The sequence below is a fragment of the Podarcis melisellensis genome (genome assembly GCF_964234715.1).
Source record: "Podarcis melisellensis genome assembly, chromosome: 1".
NCBI lineage: Eukaryota > Metazoa > Chordata > Lepidosauria > Squamata > Lacertidae > Podarcis > Podarcis melisellensis.
The window spans coordinates 78,798,773-78,823,865 of record NC_138528.1 but is presented as its reverse complement, the minus strand read 5'-3'; the positions used below and the strand labels follow the sequence as shown (position 1 = coordinate 78,823,865).

Here is a 25,093-nt window from a genome sequence, read left to right as displayed (position 1 = left end):
CTCTGGATCTGGTGTCAGTTTTTGTGGGGAGGGCTAATTTCCAGATGTCTGGCAAGCGGGATGTGTCGTCACGCTTGTTCATGTTGTGGGGGTGTTTCTCTATCTCGATGGCTTCCATGATTATTCTCTTGTGGTGATGTTCCATGTTAAAGAGCAATTTGGAATCTGCAAAATTAATTTCGTGTCCTGTTTCTTTCATGTGTTGGAAAAGAGAGGAAGTTTTTTCTTCTTTTTTGACGGCATTCTTGTGTTCTGCGATACGTGCATTTATTCGTCTGTTTGTTTGTCCAATGTACGTGGCTGGGCAGACTTTGCAGGGTATTTCATAGACCCCTTGGTTTTCCAACTGGATTTTATCCTTGGGGTTTCTGAGGATATTGGCTATTTTTTGGTTGGTGCAAAAGGCTGTTTTGATATTGTGTTTATGGAGGATTTTGCTAATTTTATCTGTAGTGCCCTTGATATAAGGAAGGAGGGCCATGCCATTGTTTTCTTCTGTGTCTTGGTTTTTGGGGGGTGTTTCTTTTTGGATTAGCTTCATAACCCTGTTTTGCTGGTATCCATTGGCAATTAACACATTTGAGAGATTCTGTAACTCAGTTGTCAAGTGGTCTTGGTCAGCCAGGCGTTTGGTTCTGGAGATGAGAGTCTTGGCTACGGAGTTTATTTGTGCAGGGTGGTGGTGTGATTGTGCATGTAAGTAGCGGTTGGTGTGTGTTTTTTTCCGGTAGATAGTGTGTCCTAGGGAGCCATCAGGTTTTTTGTAGATTAGGACGTCAAGGAAGGGAAGTTGGTTGTTGGCTTCTATTTCCATAGTGAATTGTATTTTGGGGTGTAGGCTGTTGAGATGTGTGAGGAAGCTATCCAGTTTTTCCTTCCCGTGTGGCCAAATTACAAAGGTGTCGTCAACATATCTGAGCCAAAGTTTGGGTTTGTGTTCTGACTTGTCTAAAGCATTGGTTTCAAAGTGTTCCATGTACAGGTTTGCGATGACCGGTGAGAGGGGTGATCCCATAGGTGCTCCTTCTATCTGTTTGTATCTTTGTCCATTGTGGATGAAGTACGTGTTGGTTAGAAGAAAAGGCACACTAGCCTGGGAACTTCCTCTCTGCCCAGAACATTGGAGGCTATACACCACACCCCCTCAACAGTATTTATAAGAACTCAAACACTGAGATCCTGCTCTGTTCCAGTAACAAGAAGCCGAAAGCACCAGCCTGAAGATGACGAGAGAGACCTCGTCGAAACGTCGCCTAGACACCCCAACTTTTACACGGGAAGACACCCGAGGACACCAAAACCTGCATTCCTGTACCCGTGAAAATCTACGAAAGCATATATATATATATATATATATTCAATATTCTCTTGTTGTTATTTTATTAAGTGTAAACTCAACGAGTCTTCTATTTAATTGCTTACCTGGTTGTCATTGGAGACCTGCAATTCCATTCAGTCAAGTGCATGGAATTTCCTTGGGGCAAGTGATCAGCTGATAAAACAAGAGAGTGCTCAACTTCTCCTTTTCCTCTCTGGATCGCCATCTGTACTGAAAGGAGCATTTCCTCCAGAGCAGGAAGGAAATGCAGCGGACGTCTTCCTCAGATCACTGTGCTTGTGGCCAGCTGTCAAGTAGGGTTGCCATATTTCAAAAAGTGAAAATCTGGACACAAAAGTTTGCCCAAAGTTGTTGATATATTTTTTAAGGAAATTCGCCAAAATCTAGACTTCCTACATGGGTTGTCATAAAGCCGGATTTCCCCGGACATTTAAGCAATTTCCACACAGACACTGTTTTCAACTGCAGTATTCTGACTATGTCCGGAAAATTCTGGGATGTATGGCAACCCTATGTCAGGGGACCAGCTCCCAATAGCCTTGGAGCTAGCCTTCTTGCTGGGATAGCAGTAGCCAAATGAACAGAATTGAAAACCAACCCTAGAAGGTAGTATCACTGCCACCGCTTCTTAGTACAACAGCCTGGGCCAGGAGACTCCCAGAACCTCTACACCCACCGGCCGCTCACCCACAGCTCACCCGCATCAATGTGCCTGCCCTTCTGGGGGTAGAAGGAGGTTAGAGATGAATGGGCATCAGTGGGCAGGTGGCAGGTGGGCCATAGGCATGCAGCAAAAGAAGGGGGGAAAGGAGGTGAGCAGCATGCTCCTTGGAGGTCAGATCTGCTGCCCCCTAGCTGTCCAGAACCTGCCATCCTGAGGCAACTGCCTCACCTTGCCACATTGACTATATGAGCTTGACAAGCAAAGCATGGCCCCACCAGCTTGTTTGTCATCCAGATCTACATGCCAAGCCTAAAGGGAACCTTGTGATTGCTCAAAGCCATCTAGCAAATAATGCCACATATATCTACCCTGCCAGATATTTTTTTTAAATCCCAAAGAGACACACCAAAAGTAGATGAGACAGCTTTTTAAATAAGATTACGGCTGATACATAGGACCTGTCATTTGCATCTTATAAATGAAAACATATTTTCCATAAAAATCATTATCTTTCAGATTAGATATGTACAATTTAGATCTAGTTAAAATGTAATTCACAGATTCCTATATCATTTCAGAGGTAAATGTAGTGTAACTCTCCTAGCAAGTGTACTCAAGTGAGAACAGTGGTGTCCAGAACCAAGGGAGTGGATTGTGGGTTGAAGAAAGTCCATTTGCCCTCCCAGGCAGACAGTTTTGTGGACAGGCCCTGAGCCACTCTAGTGAACCGGTGAATGGCAGGCTGGATCATCCACCTGCCATGCATTTGACCTATGGTGGCAGGAGGTCTTGGGTGTTCCCCTGGGTGCAGGACCAAGTGACCAATAGGGGCACTGGGGCCTGGGACAGGATAAATTGCAGCCTGCCAGAGCAATTGGCCTCTTCCTTTTGGTGGATGGAGGGGATTGTGAGTTGAAAAAACTGCCCCCTTAACATGCAACCTGGAGAAAAACCTGCGGATCATAAGGTCTACCTGCTAATTAAAATGAGTTGAGGATAAAAAGTTAATGTCGTAGTATTTAAAACCAAGGCTTAATGTTCTTTGGAAGCATCATTACTCAGATGCAAGCCCCACTGAACCCAACAAGTTGGAACAAGTGCAGTCTGAAGGCCTGATCTGCTCCACCAAGCTTTAGCTGGTGGCCCATGAGCCATAAACTCAATATTTTGGAGGTGGTAGTGATGCTACAGGGAGAATAGGGTGCAGACCTAGGCAGGACTTGTCTGACTTTCACTCATTCTCATTATGCTAGGCTGGCTGAAGAGATTTAATCTTCTCTTCATAGCCTGTGGCTGTAATGGGAATGAAAATCCCCACAGCATGGAAAGAACATTGCCTCCTCCTTAAGTGACCTACATGCATCAGCTGGGTGGGTGGGACGTCTCTGTATGTGTATGTCCTATATGTATGCGTATGAAGGAGTTTTGTACGTGTCCCTAAATGTGTGTGTGTGTGTGTGTGTCAGACCCTCCATATGTCCCTATTTTCCAGGGACATCCCTGATTTAGAGAAGCCGTCCCGGTTTCTGATTTGATGGAGTGCCATCGCAGCTGCCCTCCCCGCCCGCGCTGGGCGCCACACCCCCACAGGTGGCGCATCATGACCCCGGGATGCACGCCAGGCACTCCCCCGCCTGCTCTCCGCCCGCTGGTGCCAGAGCATGACCTCCGCCACTGGGCTTCAGGCCCGGTTTTGGTACAGAAACTGCTTTGGTGCCCTGTATGATGACCTTTGCCAAGAGAGAGAGAAGGGAAATGTGTCCTTGTTAGTTCTCACCAATGTTCTCTGTGGCTTTCAGGACAGTGGTATCATTCTGGAGTGGCTGTCTGACTTAGGGGTGAGTGGCACAGCTTTGTGGTGTTCCCAGTCCTATTTGGTTGGTTGTTTCCAGAGGGTGATGCTTGGGAAATGCTATTCTGCCCCATGGAGTCTTCACTGTGATGTTCCTCAGGGTTCAGTCTTACCCCCCATGCTGTTTAACATCTACATGAAACCACTGAGTGGGGTTATCCAGAGGTTTGGACTATGTTGTCAGCAATATGTGGATGACACACAGCACAGGTGTGGCAGTGGATGATTGTCTTGCCTCAGTAATGGATTGGATGAGAGCCAACAAACTGATGCTCAATTCAGATAATGTTGAGGTGGGTGGTTTCTAGAACAAATGGATGGGAGGTGGCCCCATATCACTCCAGTGAGTGAAAAAGCTACGTGCTCTCTGAGGGAACACATACTTAGCTTTTTCCACTCACTGGAGCAATATGTGGCTAGGGATAAGGTTTTTTTTTTATTCTCTCAGTTTCTCATTTGGTGCTTATTAAATCCAGTTATCCACATTTCTGCAGCAACTTGCATTAAAAAAAATCCTAATAAAAATTCATGTGGAATTTAATGTGAATTACTCTTAATACAATTTTATACACAATTTTAACTAACATACGATTGTTTGCAAACAAGTTTCCCCAATATAAAACAATTTTCTTTGTTATTTTCATTTTCATGCACACTTTCCCCTAATATATCCATTTTCGTAAACAATGGTTGGAGAACTGAATTGCATGATTTGAAAAATTGCAGGTATCAAAGTATGTTTCAATTCTCATAATGTTTCGCAACGGGAAGATTTGGCTTCAAACACAAACTTTAAATTTCTCGCCCATCCCTCCCTGTGGCATAATTGTTGTGATTATATCTCCATGTTCTCTTCTCTTAATGCTGTTGCTTGGAAAAGGAAGCAATATTACTCTGGAAGTGATCTGTGATGGTGGCTGGTAAATATCAAACTTCTGTTGGGGTGAAGCTATGACTCTTGCACAATGCAGAGCACCCAAAGATAAATGACTTCTATGTATGTGGCTGTATTTATTAAAGCGACAATGATTCACATGCTCGTTCTCCCAGTTCTGAGGTCTAGTAGGTGTGAAGGATGCACAGGCATGACGGAAAGGTAACTCTTGCAGAATTATGGGGAAAGGAAGCCAAGGGGAGGAGCAGGAGAGAGGCAGCTGTTTTGAAAGAGAATGCCTGAAGTAACAGAATGTCCTGGGTTGTGGGTTGGATTGCTGCAACAGGTGTGTGTATCTATATAAACCTGTCTGAAACATGAAACAGGTGGCTCCAACCCAGATAAAGAGTACAGTAACTAGCTGGAGAAGCTAGTGCTGCACTGTCAGTCAGAATGCCTCCACAGTCAGGCACTGTTCTAGGAGGAAAGGAACCTTGCTTAGATGCTCCACAGCTTTTCACCTGGGAGGAGATAGGACTCCGCTCAGGCAAAGGGAACTCCAAGGAAGAGAGGTGGCTGGTCATCAACCGGAAAGTCTACGATGTCAGCAAGTTCTATTGGCGGCACCCTGGAGGAAGGCGCGTCATCAGCCACTATTCCGGACAAGATGCCACGGTGAGACCTTATTGCGGGGCAGAGAGCAGTGGAGAAGGACCATCACCCAGTGGCAGAGCACATGTCTTGAATCAGGAGTAGAGAAACTCCAGCCCATAGACCTGCTAGGGGATCCCATTTGGTCCATGAGGTCATGGCAGTCTAACATCACTGGCTTGCATCAGCTGATGGGGATGGGGCTCGATCCTACTGGGTGCATCTTTGCCAGCATGTTCCCTGCAAGAAACACACTGGCAAAGCAGACCCTTGTAGAGAGCAGGGTTGCACCCTCTGCTCAACAGCTGGAGAGGGGAGAGTTCAATGCAGGGAATGCATTGGCAAAGCAGATCCATCCCTGCAGCCCTCTGAGATCACCCACCTCTCAGACACCTGATGTCATCAGGTCATCGGAAGATTGATAGATGGGTGGTCCCATCCACCTGCTGAAGTTGGCAAGAAGGGTGGAGAGAGATAAATATCTTTTTTCCCCTGTCAAAAAGGCACACCCACCCCTGCCTTACTTGGACCACATCCCAGATTTGACCCCTAGCATCTCCAAGGTTCTCAGGTAGCAGACCTGGAAAAGACTTGTGCCTGACATCCTGGAGGACACAGCACTGTAGGCATTCAGGGCTAGAGGGACCAAGGTTCTTCATATGCTCATGAAGTTTCCTTGGCAATTTTCTGTTATTGTAGGAAACAAGAGTTAGAAGTAGGGTCTGAAGGCACAGAAAAGCCCACCCAATAATAACTTGCTGGAGGAGGAAGCTAAATTCTGGCTGGCATGGGTGACTAAAGCTAGTCTGCAGTTCCTTCTCAAGATAATTGGTTATAATTCTTTCTACATATCATTGCCTGACTTCCAGGTGGTTTAAAGAAGCCCAGGTGTGTGAAGAATTCATATGGACTCAAAAGCAGAGTTATCATACCTGTGAGAAACTATGACTGAGGATGTCTCCTCAGCCAAAATATTTGAGTAATGTTGGGGTAGGAAGCTAAGAGAACTGATGTAGCATTGCTGATATTTGTTGGGATTGTAGTTTTTGCTCTTCTCGTTGAGTTTAACCCTGGTAAGTACACTTAGAATTACAGCCACAATTTTATATTTCACTGCAGAATGTCTTAGCTTTGCAGATTAAATTGGCAAAGTGTAAAATATACTAATCTGTTGTACACCTGAAATTAAAATTTAGAAAACACCACCTGAGATTAAGAATAGTGTAAGTAAAGGATGTTGTGTTTGGGATTGTCTTGACTGAACAGTTATGAGCCGGATATTGACCTTGGTGATTTAAAGTTTTCTCATTTTGCCTTGGGCACACTTTCTAGCACACTTCTGGCATGTCAAAGTAAACTAAAGGTATTTTATTTTTACATATATATTTTCTGTTCCTAACCAAATGAATATTCTGGCACCCACAAAAACAGGTTTATTCAAATTACATGTAGCTGAAGTTGGTGTTAATTGACATGGGGCAATCCTAGAGCCTGTGGCTCTCCAAATGTTGCTGGGATGTGACACCTATTCTCCCTGATGACTGGTCATGCTGACTGAGGCTGATGAGAGTTAACGTCTACCTAAATCTGATAAGCTGTCGTTTCCCTGATGTCTACTCAGAAGTAAGCCTCACTGATTTCAGAGGGACTCACTCCTGGGTAAAGGGTGTACAGCATTGCAGCTTAATTTGCATAAAACCTGGTGCAATTTTTGTCTGATAATTCTCATCTGCCTTGTGAGGAAATTCCCATGACAAAGAAATAGAGATGGAGAAATACCACGGTGCACAAAGAGAGAAAAGAAGGCGCCAGTATGCAGTGTTCCAGTTGAAGGGTGGGGTTCTTTGAGAAATTCACATGCCTCCCCCCACCCCCGTTTTAGTCCAATCATGCCCCCCATAGTCTTTTAAATGCAGCAACTAAAGGGGCTCTGACCCAGCATGTAATTTGAGCATCACCTCATGGGAAAAGTCTAGACTTCTGACATGGGTTGCCATACATCTGGATTTTCCCGGACGTTTAAGCAATTTACAGAAAGGGTTTAACTAATAACGCAGGTGCTCACATTCATGCACAGCCACCCTCACAGGGATCCAGAAAGTTGTGGTGGAGCTACACTGCCTAAAGGTGTCTTCTTTGAAGCGAGTAGCCAGACCAACCTTCCCCCTAGTAAGTCCCAGGCCACCTGTTTAATACCCACAGGGTAATACGAACAGGAATGAAACATTGGCTAAGAGTCGCAAACATCAGCTGCGTTCTCACATGCCTATCAGTGCTTCAGATCTCAGAAGTAGTTGCAGCAGGTGCCAGTGAGTTATTCAATGCCAGGAAGATTGAGGCAGGCAGCCCAACTCAAGTTATAGATTTAAGGACTACTATTAAAAGGCTGGAACGTGTCAATTATTTAGTTTGCCGTAATATTTCTACCAACATTAGGGTGTGTGGGCAGGAGAAGGTGTCAATCGGTTTCTCTACCTCAGGCAGAAAACATGCACTGGATTCCTTCTGGGCGGGGTGGGAGGGAGGAATATATCAGTTCTCTCGGTTCTCTTCCAATCTTCCAATCGATTCTCCACATTTCTCCAGGAATTTACAATTATTCTTTTTAAAATCCTCATAAAATTCTTCAGTGGTTTTGACCAGTGCCATTTTTCTAGAAAAAGGTGCTGGAACTCAACATGAACTGCTCTCTTGTTCTCTTAAAATGGCAATGGCGCCCACCTGGGAGGTGCTGGAACTGAATTCCAGTGAATTCTGGCTGAGAAAAATCCCTGGCATTGACTAATGTACACATGTTGTGATGCATTTGTGTATTATTATTATTATTATTATTATTATTATTATTATTATTATTATACCCCACCCATCTGGCTGGATTTCTCCAGGCTCTCTGGAGCACATATAAAGACATAGTAAAATGTCATTTTACTATTCGTGCTATTTTCATGAACATATTTATTTGTATGCACACCTTAACCCAATATATGTATTTTGGTAAATGTTGTTTGCTTAAAGAATGGCATCGCAGTATTCAGATAGGTGTGAATTTCAAAGGACAGCTGCATTTTGTTTATCGTATTATTTTGGAAACTGTGAATTTATAGGTTTGAATTTAAATGCGAGCTGAATTTAACCCAGTCAGATGAGTGGGGTACACAAAATAAATAATTACTATTATTACATATTGACTTCCTCCCCCATCCTTGCTTCTGGGCTTACAACATGGGCGCGTGGCTGATGCCCACAAGTTGGAATATCCCTCAGTACGACATGTGCTCACCATGCCCATGAAATCTCCTCATCTGATATGCCTTCAAACCACGTTTGTACCTCCTACTGGAATGGACTGGCTTAGGCCACAAGGGCTGTTTAAAGATTCCTGGGACTCCATTGTGTTCTTACATGATTGTCTTTCAGTGTCACAAACCACAGGTGCTCTTGGATTCAGATGCCAGTGAAATAATTAAGGCTTCACCTACTATTAGGCAAGTGAGGCAGCGTGCCTCAGGTAGTAGGATGGAGGGTATTTTTAAAAGCCTATAAATTACCATTTATATTAAGATTGCTGCAATATGTTTATCAACACTGGGTGGGTGAAGGAGGAGATATCATTGGGCTTTCTACCTCAGGCAGAGAAATGTCCTGGGCCATATCCAGGCTTACAGATTTTATCGCTTCTGAGAGCATAAACAAGAGGCTGATGCATAATTATGACATCTGGTCATGCTAGACATTTCTTAGTCTGATATGTCTTAAGCTGGAATGAATTGACTTATGGGCCCCTCCAGACTGTTTTGTTGTTGTTTGTGGGTATATTCTTCAACATGTCCTTGATGCAATAATAGTGCATTAGTAGTGAATTTACACTGGACTATCCACACGCCATGCCACTTGGTTAGTTGTTCTCCAGTGCTTCACCAGTGTTACTATATTACTGCCACCTGGAGGGATATGCTTACCCTATAGTGCACCACCAAAAGAGGGAGAAAAGAATAAACCCAGAACATCAGTAGCATAAAAAGTTCCAGGATTACAGCAGGTGGTTAAAGGGTGTGTGTGTTGATTGGAAATGAAACAGGCTATCTGCCCCCAAACCATTTGGAGGCACAAACAGTATTGAAAGCAGGACTGTGTAAAAGTGCCCCAATATCATCATGAATACAAATCATCACGAAATGACATCTGGAGGGGTTGTCAAGATGGAATGTACTGTTTTAATGGCACAACGTAACATAGGAGAAGGTATTCCTGGCACCACTTTTGAGTGCAAGCGGCTATAATGGAATCACGGCACCATCTGATGTGCCACGTAAGCACAACACTGGAAAAGTTTTCTGACTGGTGATGCATGCTGTGTTGGGTTGTTTGAATATTACTTCTAAACATATTTATATACCACTATGTGATTTTTTAAAAAAAAATCAAAGCAGTTTCCAGCAACGAAAAATGAAACCACACAGTAAAAACCATAAAAAGTTAAACATCCATCAACCATTGCGAAAGGATTTGTTTTGAATTGCCCGCATAGACCTGGCAGAATAGAAAAGGTTTGAACAAGTATTCAAAAGTTGGCACAGAAGACACACTGCTGTATCTATTGGCAGAGTACTCCACAAGAATGGGCCGATGGAAGCAGGAAGCATGTGTGGTAGGAGAACCCATGTTTACATCACTGCTGCTGTCACCCCAAATCAGAAATCGGCCTTTTAATCAATGCGGGTGGGAAAGATATTGATGTGCACTGACTCATGTTGACAACAGGGGACAGTGCTCAGAACGCCTCTGCACCCACCAAAACTATAACTAACATAGGGTTTGCCATTTAGGGCATTGCTGGGTGCTTTGAGGTTTTTAGGTTTTTTCTACAATCAAGCAGTATATACATTTTATGAAGAAAATAATAACTAAGTATGTTCTTCCTTCAGTGATTTTTCAAGTGCCTTCTGTCTTTAGCTGTGATTTTCATGTCTCCTCCTCTGAGGGAATAAGAAAACACGGAAAGACTTCTTGCCTGTCCATCTGTTGAACTTTTGGTAATATATGTAGCTGGAAAGGTGTTTGATGAAACTGAAATGTGACGTGAGAAAGGAATTGGGTACAATAAAATGTGATTCATTTTAAAGTCAGTTCATTCTAATGTTTGGAAGCTCCTTTGAGAAATTGTGTAAACTCTGCTGCTGGCGTCTACAGAAACCTTCATCTGTGGGTGGAAGCTTTCTTGCTGGTTATGAAACTCACAGTCATAAGCAAAGAGTCACTGCCTGAAGGCTTTTGGACTCAGCTGGACTGTTACATTAAAAGTTATTTGTATGCGTTGTATATGTGATATTGCCACCAGATAGCGGCCTGGAGTCCTGTTTTTCTCTACCTGTTTCTCCTGTTCAAACTGAAATGCTTCTTTGATGTGTCTAGATCCAGCCTCTGTACACACACGCACACACACACACACACACACACACACACACACACATCCTCAACCCTCAGCATTGCTTCTTGTGCTCAGCCCATTTGGCTTCTGAGACCTCACCAGGCACACATGTTTCTGAGCTCTTTTCAGCCACAAGGTCAAGGCACTTGCTTTGTTTATTTTGAATGACCACTGAGATTCTATTGATGCTGAATTCTGAATGCAGTTAATTAGGGTAGTCTCTTTACAGGGCTAATTCAAATGTAATGCTAGACAAAGGCTTGACCTTCCTTAGGCTGATGTGCTCCCTCTTTCTCTCCTTGTATACTTCAGTTCTCTTCCATAGTTTCCTGTTACATCTGAATGAGCAAACTTTGGTTGCAAATTGTTGCTCCAGAGGACTACCGCAAACCATTGTTCGTGGTTTGGATTCTATGGCAAACTATAGTTTGCCCGAACCAAAAATCAAGGAGGCCCATGGAAAATAAATAAAAAAAGGAGAGTGTGCTTTCCTGAAGATCAGACCAAATGACATCATAATGGGTGATCATTACTATCAATCTTGGACCTCTAGTTTCTGTTAACTCATTTAACAGGAACTGTATACCAGTCTTGATTTGTGAATCACTGGCTTCACAAGTACTTACAGCAAAACATGAAACTTACTTATCAGAAATAAAATATAGTTGTTCATTTGTTGTTGTTGTTGCTGCTGCTGCTGTTGTTGTTGTTGCTGTTGTTGTTGTTGTATATGTATTTATACCCCACCTTTCCTTGAGGGAACTCAAGGCAGCTTAAAGAAAAAAATAAGAACCGCTAAAAGCATAGAAAAAACAATAATTAAAAAACCATAAAACATTGATAAAATTAAAACTATATACATATATAAAATCTATTAAAACCATACCAATAATTACAATATAAATAGCACAGCACCAGCCCTTTCATTAAAAGCATCTCAATTCATCATAGGATTCAGTGAAGAATATCCTGCTAGATAGTCCTTTCTAGAATGTCCAAAAATAAAAATAAAAATGGAATGATCATCCCAGAATGAGCTTGGTGATCACTTACTGTCATAAAGTTCTTCCTGGTGTTTGGTCAGAATATCTTTCCTTGTAACTTTAACCCATTGGTTCAGGTCCTACCCTCTGGAGCTGGAGAAAACAAGCTTGCACCATCCTCCATGTGACAACCCTTTAGTTATCTGAAGATGGCAATCATATCTCCTCTCAGTGTGCTCTTTTCCAGGCTAAACATACCCAGCTCCTTCAACCTTGCCTCATAAGGCCCTTGATCATCTTGGTTGCTCTCCTCTGCTCACATTCCAGCTTGTCAATATCATCCTCAAATTCTGGTGCCCAGAGCTAGTCACAGTACTCCAGGTGGGGTTTCACCAAGGCAAAACAGAACAGTACTATTCCTTCCCTTGGTTGGGACACTATACTTCTGTTCATCCAGCTTAGAATAGCATCAGCTCTTTCTTCTTCTTCTTCTTCTTCTTCTTCTTCTTCTTCTTCTTCTTCTTCTTCTTCTTCTTCTTCTTCTTCTTCCTCCTCCTCCTCCTCCTCCTCCTCCTGCATAACTTTGTTGACTCATGTTAAGTTTGTGGTGTACTAAGACCCCTACATCCTTTTACATTGTTGTTTGTTTGTGTGTGTGTGTGTGTTTAGGATGCCTTCACCGCTTTCCACAAGGATGAGGACCTAGTAAAGAAATACCTGAGCTCACTGCTAATTGGGGAGCTGGCACCTGATCAACCAAGCTGTGAACCCACCAAAAAAGTAAGTTTTCCATGTGGTGTGCATGGCAAAAGCCGCTGGACTAAAATGCTTTACATGTTCTAATTGAGCAAAAGCACACTGTAGATACCAAAGAACTTAGCTGCTGGATTTCCCTTTGGTGGCTTAGGCCCCATGGATCCCTAAAGGTACACTTTTCATGATGCTTTAGAACCTCGATATTGCTCCTCACCCCCTGTCCCCATGTTAGAGATGTGAAGGAGAATGGCTTTGCACACAGCCACCATGGAAGAGACAACCATAAACTTGTGCAGTTGGGTAGGTGGTGGTGGGATCTGGTTGGATATTTAAATCTCTCTGCCTTGATCCTTTACTAAGCACCGGCCCCATTCTTCACTGGTCACCAGTATAGTTGTGTTTATGGCCCTGTCCATAAACGTCAATGAGTTGAAGGGTGAAGTCTAAAATGGGGAGATTTCCCGCACAATTTAGAACCCTGCAAAATTGAGGATCTAGATCATGTGAGGAGCAAAGGCATTCCACACTTTGGATTTCATCCTCATGGAAGGAGATGAGGATAGCAAAGCAGAGTTGGAGCCTAGTGAGATTGCCCTGCTTCCTTGTAGGATTTACATGCAACTAGCATGCCAAGTTCATGCGAAAGGCTGGGCTGGCTGGGCTGGATGAATCCCTAGCTGGAATTAAGATTGCCGGAAGAAATATCAACAACCTCAGATATGCAGATGACACAACCTTGATGGCAGAAAGTGAGGAGGAATTAAAGAACCTTTTAATGAGGGTGAAAGAGGAGAGCGCAAAATATGGTCTGAAGCTCAACATCAAAAAAACGAAGATCATGGCCACTGGTCCCATCACCTCCTGGCAAATAGAAGGGGAAGAAATGGAGGTAGTGAGAGATTTTACTTTCTTGGGCTCAATGATCACTGCAGATGGTGACAGCAGCCACGAAATTAAAAGACGCCTGCTTCTTGGGAGAAGGGCAATGACAGGCCTAGACAGCATCTTGAGAAGTAGAGACATCACCTTGCCAACAAAGGTTCGTATAGTTAAAGCTATGGTTTTCCCAGTAGTAATGTATGGAAGTGAGAGCTGGACCATAAAGAAGGCTGATCGCCGAAGAATTGATGCTTTTGAATTATGGTGCTGGAGGAGACTCTTGAGAGTCCCATGGACTGCAAGAAGATCAAACATCTCCATACTGAAGGAAATCAACCGTGAGTGCTCACTGGAAGGACAGATTGTGAAGCTGAGGCTCCAGTACTTTGGCCACCTCATGAGAAGAGAAGACTCCCTGGAGAAGACCCTGATGTTGGGAAAGATGGAGGGCACAAGGAGAAGGGGACGGCAGAGGACAAGATGGTTGGATAGTGTTTTCGAGGTTACCAGCATGAGTTTGACCAAACTGCGGGAGGCAGTGGAGGACAGAGGTGCCTGGCGTTCTCTGGTCCATGGGGTCACGAAGAGTCGGACACGACTAAACGACTAAACAACAACAACAGCATGCCAAGTGCACTTCCCCTGCATGCGAAGACAGGCTCTGGCAGATGGAACGGACAAGTGGCTCTCATGGTCAAGAAGGCAGAGAAGGGCAATTCTGGCCCTAAACCTCTGCTGCCTTGCGGGATATCTTTGTTAGAAGGAAAGGCTAAGGAGTAAACCCTAAACAGATCCAGAGTGGAGTCCCTAAGATAGTTGGATGGTGTCTTAGATGCCTCATTCTGGCAACTCCAGCAACCAAGCTGGTGCCAAGTGTGTTGCTCTGCTTTCCTTTGGACCACATCAGCGAGGCTGAGAAGTCAGGGTCTTGACATCTGGGCATTCCATTGTCTTTCGAGATAGACAGATGCCAACAACAGCACAGGAGGCATCTGGGTAGAAAAACCTCAGCTCTTACAGAAAATCATTGCACTCCTTGAAGTTACTGTGGAGAGAAAGAACAGAGAGAGGTTTTCCACTGCTCCTGGTTAGACAATGCCCTGAAACCATCACGCCCCTCTTATCTTAGAGTCCTGTCCCATCCCGCCCCCTGTTGAAGGAGAGCTGAGCAGCTGGCTTGGCTTCTCTGTTACCATCGTGATCTCTCTAGAGAAAGTGTAGTAATGCTACAGTTCAAATCAGATTCATGTACGGTACTTTGTGAAGGGGGAACTTAACCATCGTCATTTCTCACAGGATATGCTGATACAAGATTTTCGTGAGCTGCACAGCACAGTGAAGAGATCTGGACTCCTGAAGGCCAGTTATCCCTTCTTCGCCTTCATGTTCCTGCATGCTTTCCTGATAGACATTGCATCCTGGCTCGTCATCTGGTACTTTGGAAAAACCTGGACCCCTTTCCTCATTGGTGTAGCATTGTTCACCATTGCACAGGTAAATGTGTCTGCATTACTGTGTGCAACAGGATTCAGTCTGGACTATTCTGGACCAGTTACCTGTCTTAGTGCTTTGTTATATCCTCATCCCCCTAAGCATTTGGCATAGCTTGTGGAATTTCAGCATATCATGGTGATTAGCTAAATACTGCCTACAGTGACTTTCACATCCCTACTAAATGAGTTATCAGGCATCAAACCTGGGAACCTGAACACACAAATTTAATGTTACCAGCTGAAAATTGGTCTAGTTTGTCATAGTGGAAGTTCAAGGTACCACTTAAAACTACAGCTAAACTTGCACTTTTAAAAGCGTGCTCTGCTCAGCAACAAGCAAAAGCTACTTTTTTTTATTAAAATAAGATTTATAATAAGAAAATTTCCCAAAGGAGCTAATTTGTAGTCATCTTATTGCCCATTGTCCAGTCAATCAACATCCACTGTTCCAGACTACTACTCCCTTTTTGAAATCCCCACTTTCATGAATTTCAGTCATGCACCTGACCTTACTGACTGCAACAGCAGCTGGGAGGAACTAGCCAGGCATATAAATTTAGAGTGGGGTTTCCCAAACTTGGGTCTCCAGCAAACTTGGGTCTCCAGCTGTTTATGGATTTACAACTCCCATCACCCATAGCTAGCAAGACCAGTGTTCAGCCCTGATGGGAACTGTAGTCCCAAAAAACAGCTGGAGACTCAAGTTTGGGAAACACTGATTTAGAGCAACCTAGCAAAAGGAGCCAGCTCCACAAGCTGCAGGGAGCCCCAGTGGACAAGTGTCAAAGCAAGTTAAACAGCCAGGCAAGTTCGGCAACAGGGCCTGGAAGCCAGGACGCACTATGCTGCCTGACCTTTCTTTGATCTAAAGAAAACCTATATACCCATGCAGGAAGGCCTAGTGCCCTTTTCTATAGTACTAACTTCATGGGAACCAGTTGTCCTTCTGATGAAAGTGCCCAGGCTTCCTGCCAATTTCCGTTGCAAATGTGTGGAGAACTAAACAGGGGCAGAGTGCGTAGGATAGCTGCTGTTGCTTTTCCCAAGTCTTAGTGAAAGAGTGAGCCATTTGTTCCTACTAACCCATCTGTGGAAAATAGCCTATCAACATGTATTGATATTGCTTTTTTGCTTTCCAGATCCAGTATGGCTTTCTTCAGCATGATCTTGGGCATGTTTCCGTCTTTCAGAAGCCCAAGTGGAATAGACTGGCTCACCACATTGTGGCAGGAATACTTAAAGTAAGAGCCCAGTATTGAGAGTGGGGTTTTTCCTGCTTAGAACTCATAGAAGCTAAGCAGGAATAGAATCAAACTTCCTGATAAATTCTAGTTCAATAACTTCACTCTTGATACTCTCGTCAAATACTTTGTTAAATGACTGTGACTCTCAGGTCAACATCAGAGTATAGCTGTCAACGTTTCCCTTTTTTAAAGAGAAATTCCCTTATTCCAAAAAGAATTCCTCGCAAGAAAAGGGAAAAGTTGACAGCTATGCATCAGAGTGCCCTAGGAGGCTGAAGTTGTCTCTCTCTGTTTTCTCATCGTTGTCATTTTGGACAATTTTTCCCCCCTATTTGTGTGTCAGGAATAAGCACATAACGTAGTTGCTCCAACACCACCAACATGAATAATGAAAAATTGGTGGAATTTTCTTTTTATTCTGTTTGCAGGGAGGGCCCCCCAGCTGGTGGAACCATATGCATAACCAGCACCATGCCAAACCCAACTGCTTCCGCAAGGACCCAGATCTCAACATGCATCCACTCCTGTTCAGCCTGGGGAAGCCGCTCTCTGAGGAGGTGAGTAGACAGAGGAATGCACACCATGAATAACAGGCACAGTAGGTTAAAGCCATGGTTTGGTTTTGCCTTACGTGCAAACATGGCCATGGAAGCCGATTTCATGTTGCAAACGTATATCGCAGGCTTCTTTCCTGAATCTAATTCTCTAAGAAAAATCTGTGCAGTGACAAAAGGTCAGCAAAGTTGTTACCTATGTTTAAACGCATTACTTCTGCTCTCCATTCGCAGCTTGGGAAGAAGAAGAAGAAATACATGCCTTACCAGCACCAGCACAAATACTTCATCCGTGAGTCTCTCTCAGTTGTCTGCTACCATCAGCAAGGCTGTGTCTCTTTGGGGATTAGGACCGAAGCTTGTTAGATCAGAGGCTGGAGGTTCTGAAAAAAAATATGCTAGAGGCAAATGGATAGATAGAAGAAATGTTATCTTTACTAGTGTTACACAAACCCCAATCTCTGAGCAGTGAGAGACTTCAGACTCCCAGCTTAGGGTTTGTTTCTGCAGAATGAAGATCCCTGGAGATGAGTAGCATTTCCCCACACATTTATACAAGCTGAGCATAAGAAAGAAATTTAACAGCATCAAAACTCCAGCAGATTAGAAGGGGGGGGACCAATTCCACAAAGCAAGTCAAGCTGCTCCATCTCTTTTCAGCTTCAGTTTCAAAACTCTGGAGGTTTTTGTTTTTGTTTTGGTTCTCTTTCTCAGATACACACTTTCCTGACTTCACCTCCAGCCAGGGCAGGAGGGATGAAAGTCAAATACCCTTGAGCTCCTATGGCAACAAATCACCTGCTCTAGGCCAGCTCTTTAATTATGCCAAGCTTGACCATTTTCATTTTTTAAAAAATTGTCCATTTCTACAAATGCACATCAGACAGCTATAGAGTCACAGGGCTGCAAGGGATCTTGAATGGACACCCCCTCCAACTTAAATTTAGCTCAGTATGATTGCTCCAGAATTACCTGGGAGTTGAGAAATACCCAGAAATACCTAGGGGCTTGGATAGCTTGGTTATTACAACTGAAGGAAAATACTCCTCTTTGTTTTATGTTTGCTTTCCTTTTTCTCCATAGTCTTAGCCCCGATGACTTTCGTTGTATTTGTGCAGCTGATTATAATACGCTTCGCAATTCAGAGGAAAAAATGGATGGTGAGTCATCTGTGAACTTGTAACTGCACTGTTTCCCCTATGGATAATAATGTAATGGTGGAATGCAGATGTCCTGTGTCCGCACTGCCTGCAGCTAGCCGCCAGAGTTGCATTGGAGAAATCATTATTTTATTCCTGTGTCACATGAAGGATGAGTTTACTTTTGTGAATTAACAGAGTAAACAAATCCACTTGGCCTGTGTATGTTGGAGCCAATGTCAGTTTGGGGAGGGCAGAATAGATCTACAGTAATCAAGAAGACCAATGTCCATGAGATTTTCATTTGTTCATTCCTTTGATTTGTTAATTGTACGGCCTTTCATAATATCCACCCCGGTGCAGAAACATGTGTCCCATCTGCACTGATACTGATCCCCTTCCATACCATGGAGGCAGTTCTTCTTAACATGATGCAGTTCCCAGGGTGTTTCCATACATGCAAACATTGCTCTGAGTCACATAGCATCATGGCCTTTGAAGCCATGATAATTGCACCATACAAAGGCAGCGGTTTTCAATCTTTTTTTATTGCCTTAACCCAGTTTTCTTTGGCAGGAGTTTTTTTTCATCGTGTTCTACAACATCCGCGTTTGTCTCATGTTTGTTCCTTTAATGGGATTTAAGACCTTCATGGCATTCTACTGGCTGGCCAGGTAAATAATCTGTATGCAAAACGCTCATGGATGGGGTGGGCGGGGGCGGCTGTGCATGTACAAAGTGCTGTATTTGCATCTCAAATTATCCCACCAGCGTGAACAGATCCGTCATGCAGATGATCTCCCCTGGCCTGGCCTAGCAAAGCAGTCCAAGAAAGTGTCCATCAGTTCCAAGAGAAACTATTCCTCTGCCCCCTACTCTGCATTCAGATAGTGGAAAAGTAAAATACAGAAATAGGTGGAATTCAGCACCATGCAATTACAGACATTTTGTCTGCACAAAGTACATCACCTTGTGAGATGGAACAATCCCCTCCCCCCACATGCTGTTCTGGGCCTACCTCTGACCCCCCCCCCAGCTAATGTTGCGGGGGCATAAGGGCTGCTGTGCAAGCAGACGTCCTTGCACAAATTTGTTCCATTTGTTAAGAGATCTCACCCTATATGTTTCCAGCATTATATTTATCATCTGGTGTGTGGTTGTTGTTTTTTTAAAAATGGAAGCTTCCTTATTATCCATGCAATGTTCTTCCGTGGCAAAAAGGTTCATTCAGTGACATAAGAGGCTGCCTAACTATTAATAGACTCCTCTAGAGTTAGCAGTGCCAATTCGATGAAATACAAACAATAACAGACAGCTCCAAGGCAAAGATCCTGTAGTTTCCCAGGTCTTCCAGGCTCTTTGTGAGACCTTGGTAAAACTACAAATCCCAGAGATATCTGAACTGGAAAATTCCCATAAGTAAGTCTGCTGAGCCTAATGAAGGCCCATGGGGCATTTGCTCCTCTTATTCACTTACTCTCATCACTCCTACAGGAGCAGAAAGGGAATAGGGCCTTGTAAGCGGAAGGAGGGTGTAGAAAAAACTTGCTTTGAAAGAATTAGCCCTTTTCATTCTGTATGAGGTGGTATTGGCCAATCTCTGACAGAATGGTGATTGTTGTTGTTGTGTTGATCTACCCAGATTCCTAGAAAGCACTTGGTTTCTCTGGGTCTCACAGATGAACCACATTCCCATGACTATCGATTATGATAAGAATTTGGACTGGGTGTCTGCTCAGGTGAGTTAATATGTACTTCTTCCTCCCAGAGACAATGACTTTCTTTCATCTGATAGGTTTGGCCATCCATTCAAGTGCATGGCCTTCTTAGAAAGGGCAAGGTTACATTTCCGTCGAAGAGAGAGTGGTTCAAATGGCCCAGTCGCCATGGTCACATTCTGGTGGGGTTGGTTCTGGAGGCAGCTGTTCCCCTTTGCCGGGCCATTTAACAGCCTGTCTCCTTTCTCGTTCTCACTTAGCTCGCAGCGACGTGTGATGTGGATCAATCCCTGTTCAATGACTGGTACACGGGACACCTGAACTTCCAGATTGAGCATCAGTGAGTATGTGACATATGGAAGAGAGACGCTGGCACAGTGTGAATGTGTCTGGAAAAGGCCTTCATGTAAATGACAGCCCACACTCATATTGGGTGGGAAAGGGTTAGGGAACTTCAACAGAGGTGGGATGGCTTGGCTAACTGAAGGCTCTGCCACTGGTTTATTGTTTATTATTTCCATCCCACCTTTCATCCAAGGAGCTCAAGGTGGTGAGGTAGGTTAGGCTGAGAGCCTGAGAATGACTCAAGTCACCTCCCCCAGCGAGGTGCATGGCTGAGTGGGGATTTGAACCCTGGTCTCCCAAGTCCTGGTGCGGCATTTTAGCTTCTACACCACACTGGTTCCCCATGTTTCTTGTTCTCTTTCCACAGCCTTTTCCCAACGATGCCTCGCCACAATTATTGGAAGGTCGCTCCTCTGGTAAAATCCCTCTGTGCTAAGCATGGCATTAAGTACCAATGCAAGCCCCTGCTCACGGCTTTTGCAGATATATTGCAGTAAGTTCAATTAATGGCTTTTTCCCACCTGCCTTGTAAACTCCCCCCCCATCCTCCAGCCCTAGCAGCCTTTTCGAAACCCTGACTTTAGGAACAACAGAACCAGCTGGGAAGAGAGAAGTTGTGTAAATTGATTCTCAATTTGTATTGTGTTGTTATACGGGCTATGGTCTGCTGTTATTTTTATTGATTATAGTTCAGATACCGTATTTTTCCGTGTGTAAGACTAGGGGGTTTTTTACCAAAAAATTAGGATTAAAATTGGGGCTCGTCTTATACACGGGTAGTGCTGAGGGAAGTTTTCTTAATTTGAAATTCCCCAAAATAGGGGGTGTCTTATACATGAGTACATAAAGAATACCGTATTTTTCACTCCATAGGGCGCACCTAGGTTTTAGGGGGGGAAATCAAGAAAAAAAATCTTATTTCCCTCCCAGCCCCAAAGAGCAGCGTACAGGCTGCGCATAACCTATCCCTTCCGGAGGGGTTGCACGCGGCTATGGCACAAGCCAAGACTGCACTGTCTTGGCTTCCTCTTTAGCTGTGTGCAACCTCTCCAGCCGGGAGAGGCTACGCGGAGCTAAAGAAGCCATAGCCACATGCAGCCTCTCCCTGCCGGAGGGGTTGCGGGCGGCTATGGCACAAGCCAAGGCAGCCAGCGGATACATCCCGCTCACTGTTTTGGCTTCCTCTTTAGCCCCACGCAACCTCTCCCTACTGGGAGAGGCTGTGCGGGGCCAATTGAAGCCATAGCCACATGCAGCCTCTCCCTGCCGGAGGGGCTGCGCGGGCTATCCCTGAAGCCTGGAGAGAGAGAGGGGTCGGTGCCCACCGACATCTCTCGCTCTCCAGGCTTCAGCGAAAGCAACACAAAGCCTTTGGAGCGCGAAGGGAGCACTCCCTCTGCGCTTTGGAGGCTTAGCATTGCTATTGCTGAAGCCAAGGAGCCTGCATTCACTCCATAGGACACACACACATTTCCCCTTAATTTTTGGAGGGGAAAAAGTGCGTCCTATAGAGCGAAAAATACGGTAGATATTTCTTATAGACAGAAAAATACGGTATTGTTTATTGTAATTGCTGAGAGTGAATTTCTGTTCAATAATTATTTGCTGATATTTAATTATATTGTATGCTATTATATTCTAACGGAATAGCGAATATCACTTTATTTGGCTTAAGTTGCTTATGCTTTATGTTTTTATTATGACACTTTTGTATTGGATCAGACTGTGTTATAAGGTGTGCAGTCTTTGTTGCTTCTTCGCACTGCCTTTTGTTTCTCTACACTGCCTGGTATAGAGAATCATAGAACTGTAGGGTTGGAAGGCACCCCAAGGCCATCTAGTCCAACCCCCTGCAATGCAGGAATCTCAGCTAATCTCAGCGACGGTAATACAGAAAGGCGGTGTGCAAATTAAAAGTGAAATTAACAGCGCAAGGAAGAAAGACGAGCACTGAGCTGAAACTAAGCTGAGGATTAATGAGAGCCCTTTTCTTTTTTCCTCTGCAGCACGCTGAAGGCGTCTGGGGAACACTGGCTGGACGCTTATATCCACGCCTAAGGAGAGAGAGGACTTTGGAGACAAATCACCTCGGGATGAACTGTGATCTCCTGTTCTTCCTCTTCCCTGGCGCACACACCTTGAGCTGCTGATCTCTGAAGCTTAGGAATTTGAGGTGGGGCTGGAGCTGAACTTGAGTGAGTGAGAGAGAGAAGGGTGGCTTCTCTGCCGTCTTGCCCCTTTCTGGTTGTGGGGGAATGAAAAATGAAAAAGAGCCTTTGTTCTACTTTGAGACCTTATGAAGAGATAGGGAAAGGGAAACAGTGCTTTGCTTCCTCTGTATTTCCACCTGCAACAACAGTTTCAAAGGTATATTAGGACAAGCAGTCTCCCAACCATTCTGAGTCCTTACACCCTGATCCTTTCCTCTAGTAGACTTGGCACAGTCCTTTAAATGTCTCAGGCTCCTGTCAGATTTGAACATCCAGATTGAATCTTCTTCGTTCCACTGAATGAACTCCACAGATTGCTCAAACAAAAGCATGGTTTGCATTTACTGAGTTGACCTAGAGCCAGCCCAGCTTTCAGGCAGAGTGAGGCAGTAGCACCAGGTAAAGGTAAAGGGACCCCCTGTTAGGTCCAGTCGCAAACGACTCTGGGGTTGCGGCGCTCATCTCGCCTGGTAGGCTTTCCAGCTCTGAGGCCAATCTCTTCTTTCCCCTGCCCTCCCTTTCCATTTTTTCCTCCTCAATGGAGAAATCCAGGATTGTGTCATAGCTTTTGTTGATCTGGAGCAGCACCCTGCTCCTTTGAAACAAAGACACGAAGCACTGAAGACAGCTGCTGTTTTGGGGAGACAGTGTAAACCCAGAGGTTTTGCCTCCAAATAATGGGACAAATTACACAATGACACAACTCACGGCACAAATCAAACACTTTCTTATTTTGGGGGCGGCCACATTTAGCTTCCAAACTGATAAGCACTCTGTCATTCAAGTTTCATAATAAAGGGAGCAATGATTAAGCAAGATCCAATTTTCTGTGGTTATCAGAAATCTTTCCATTAAGTCCTAAGCAGGCATCTTCAGCAAGCAAAGCCATTTTCCATTTCTCCCAAACTAAAGTTCTTGCTTCTCATGATAATGTAGTTCAGCTTAGCATATGAAGTTGTCTGTTCATGAAGATAATTGGATGAGACCCTATTCTGGGTGGACTTGCCTTCAGAGGTTAGATGGTGGCAAAACAACCAGGCAGAGGCAGCCCTTCTCCATGAGGCAACCCTGATTAAAACTCCCTCCTATACTCTTATTTAAAACAAAAAAATCTTTCAGGTGCAAAAAAATTAAAAATGTATACTTTGGGCAACCAATGACACCAACTCTGTTGCTCTTTGAATGTCGCTGCTATTGTCTTATTGTATTATATTATTAATTTATGTAATATTGTTGTAAATTGTCTCCATGGGGCCAGCTGCAACCAGCAGCCATTCTGTGCTGTGTGAAGCAACACAATTATTTTGTTTGTTCTGAGGTTTCCTGTAGTGATCAGGTGGGATTGCTATGAGGAACTATAGCAAATATAGAGTAATCCGTCTGTGTCAGCAATGAAAGCATTGCGTTGACTGGGTTTAAACTATTTTGATATGATTCTTGATCAAGCCACACCTCTGCATCCCTGTTCCATTTCTCTTTCTTGCCAAGTCACGTACTGCAGGCAGGCATCCTGGGTCATCAAAGATAGTGGGCAGCTTCTTTGAAGTAGCCTTTCCAATATGTTAATCTCAGGATGTTTATCTTAGGGCCTGGAAATAGTTTCCCAGGAAGGTGATAAAGATGCCTATCTCCTTGCCATCCTTCCATCCTCTCCTGTTTACTCCTGTTTGTGATCTCCGGAGTTTCACTAGTCCTCTTTTATTTACTCTCAGATTATGTATGCATACTCAGAGTAGTCTTTGTAGTTAAAAGAATTTCTTTTGATCTGACTTTGTCAACACATAGGGTTTGTTGAAATGCTCAGAAGAAATCTGATTGGTTCTTACTAAAACTCTGTAAAAAGTTCTTTTGTGAATAAAACGACCTGGGCCAGGGGCTGGAGGCACAGAAAGACACACAGAGAGATTATTATACGCACCCTTCCCAGAGTCTTGCTGGTTCAAGCCTCTGTGTGTACTCTTATTAATCAGAGTTCAATCCTTCCTTTACTTTGAGAACGCCTCAGTTTCCAACATTCTGCTTCATTGAATGATTCTAGTATTACGAGAGAGGGAGAGAATTGTCTCCCTATCCACCTTCTCAGCATAATCCAGTAAGCCTTTAACATGCCCTTTTTCCTAAACTACCCCATGTTGTAACATTTCCTCATGGAGTTGTTCTTGGGGTGGATCTAAACTCATGTTTTTAACGTTAGGAAAGAGTTAAGGAAGGGTTGTGGTAACACAGAAGGACAAAGGACGCATTGCTCTTAATGTTCTTAATCTGTTATTAAGAGCAACCAGCAGCGTTTTGACGAAAATAAACCCACAACGAGGTAAGAAAAGCAATCTAAATTACAAGTACACCCTGTGATGTTTTAGAAAGATATATCAAATATCATTCTAATAATGTTAAACAGGTCAGGGTCGATTCAGCCTTGATCATGGCATTATGATTATCGGCAGTTTTATTCTCAGTCCTTTTGACCCTAACATGAATTTTGCTTTTTCCATGGCTGTTGCATAGTGGGTCGACTAAAATAGCTCAAACACTTCATTTTCTTTATTGATAGCTTGCAAAATAAAAAGAAAACCTCAACTTTTGTGTCTGGATTTCACCTTTTGAAATTTGGCAGCCGTAGTCAACTAACATCACGGAGTGTAAGGGACGAAGGGGATTAATTTTATTGTTTCTGCTGCTAAACAGTTAGGAATCAGTTCTACTCCCTGATGTACTTCAAACTACCCAGATATCTAGCAGTAGACCTACTTTCTGCCCACACTTTCGCTGAAAGCTAAATATTGTGAAATAAATGTAACGAGATGTTACTCGTGAGAACCTTTTGATACTAAGCTGTGAACATTTCAGCTGAAAAACGATAAAAATAAAGAAGACCGCTGCTACCTCCCACAGCAGTCACCCAGACTTTTCCTGAGTGTTCCCCAAACCCCAAGAAAGGCTCTTCAGGGATACAGTGTTCTAAAG

The 25,093-nt window shown here is 43.9% G+C and overlaps 1 protein-coding gene and 1 long non-coding RNA gene across 2 annotated transcripts; one reads left to right on the top strand and one right to left on the bottom strand.

The window, feature by feature from the left end:
* The first annotated feature begins 5,107 nt into the window (after positions 1-5,107).
* Positions 5,108-23,286, top strand: LOC309380704 (acyl-CoA (8-3)-desaturase-like). The gene is made up of 12 exons (XM_081930856.1): positions 5,108-5,404; positions 12,461-12,571; positions 14,723-14,920; positions 16,059-16,160; positions 16,592-16,720; positions 16,952-17,009; positions 17,801-17,877; positions 18,433-18,530; positions 19,499-19,595; positions 19,835-19,914; positions 20,287-20,412; positions 21,926-23,286. Exons 1-12 carry the CDS (start codon positions 5,183-5,185, stop codon positions 21,975-21,977), a joined length of 1,350 nt encoding a protein of 449 aa, XP_081786982.1. The 5' UTR covers positions 5,108-5,182; the 3' UTR covers positions 21,978-23,286.
* On the bottom strand, positions 10,749-12,450 carry LOC309381029. Its single transcript, XR_014173268.1, has 2 exons — positions 10,836-12,450; positions 10,749-10,801 (listed from the first exon to the last, which is right to left on the bottom strand). It is a non-coding gene; the product is annotated as an uncharacterized lncRNA (long non-coding RNA).
* Positions 23,287-25,093: the final 1,807 nt, after the last annotated feature.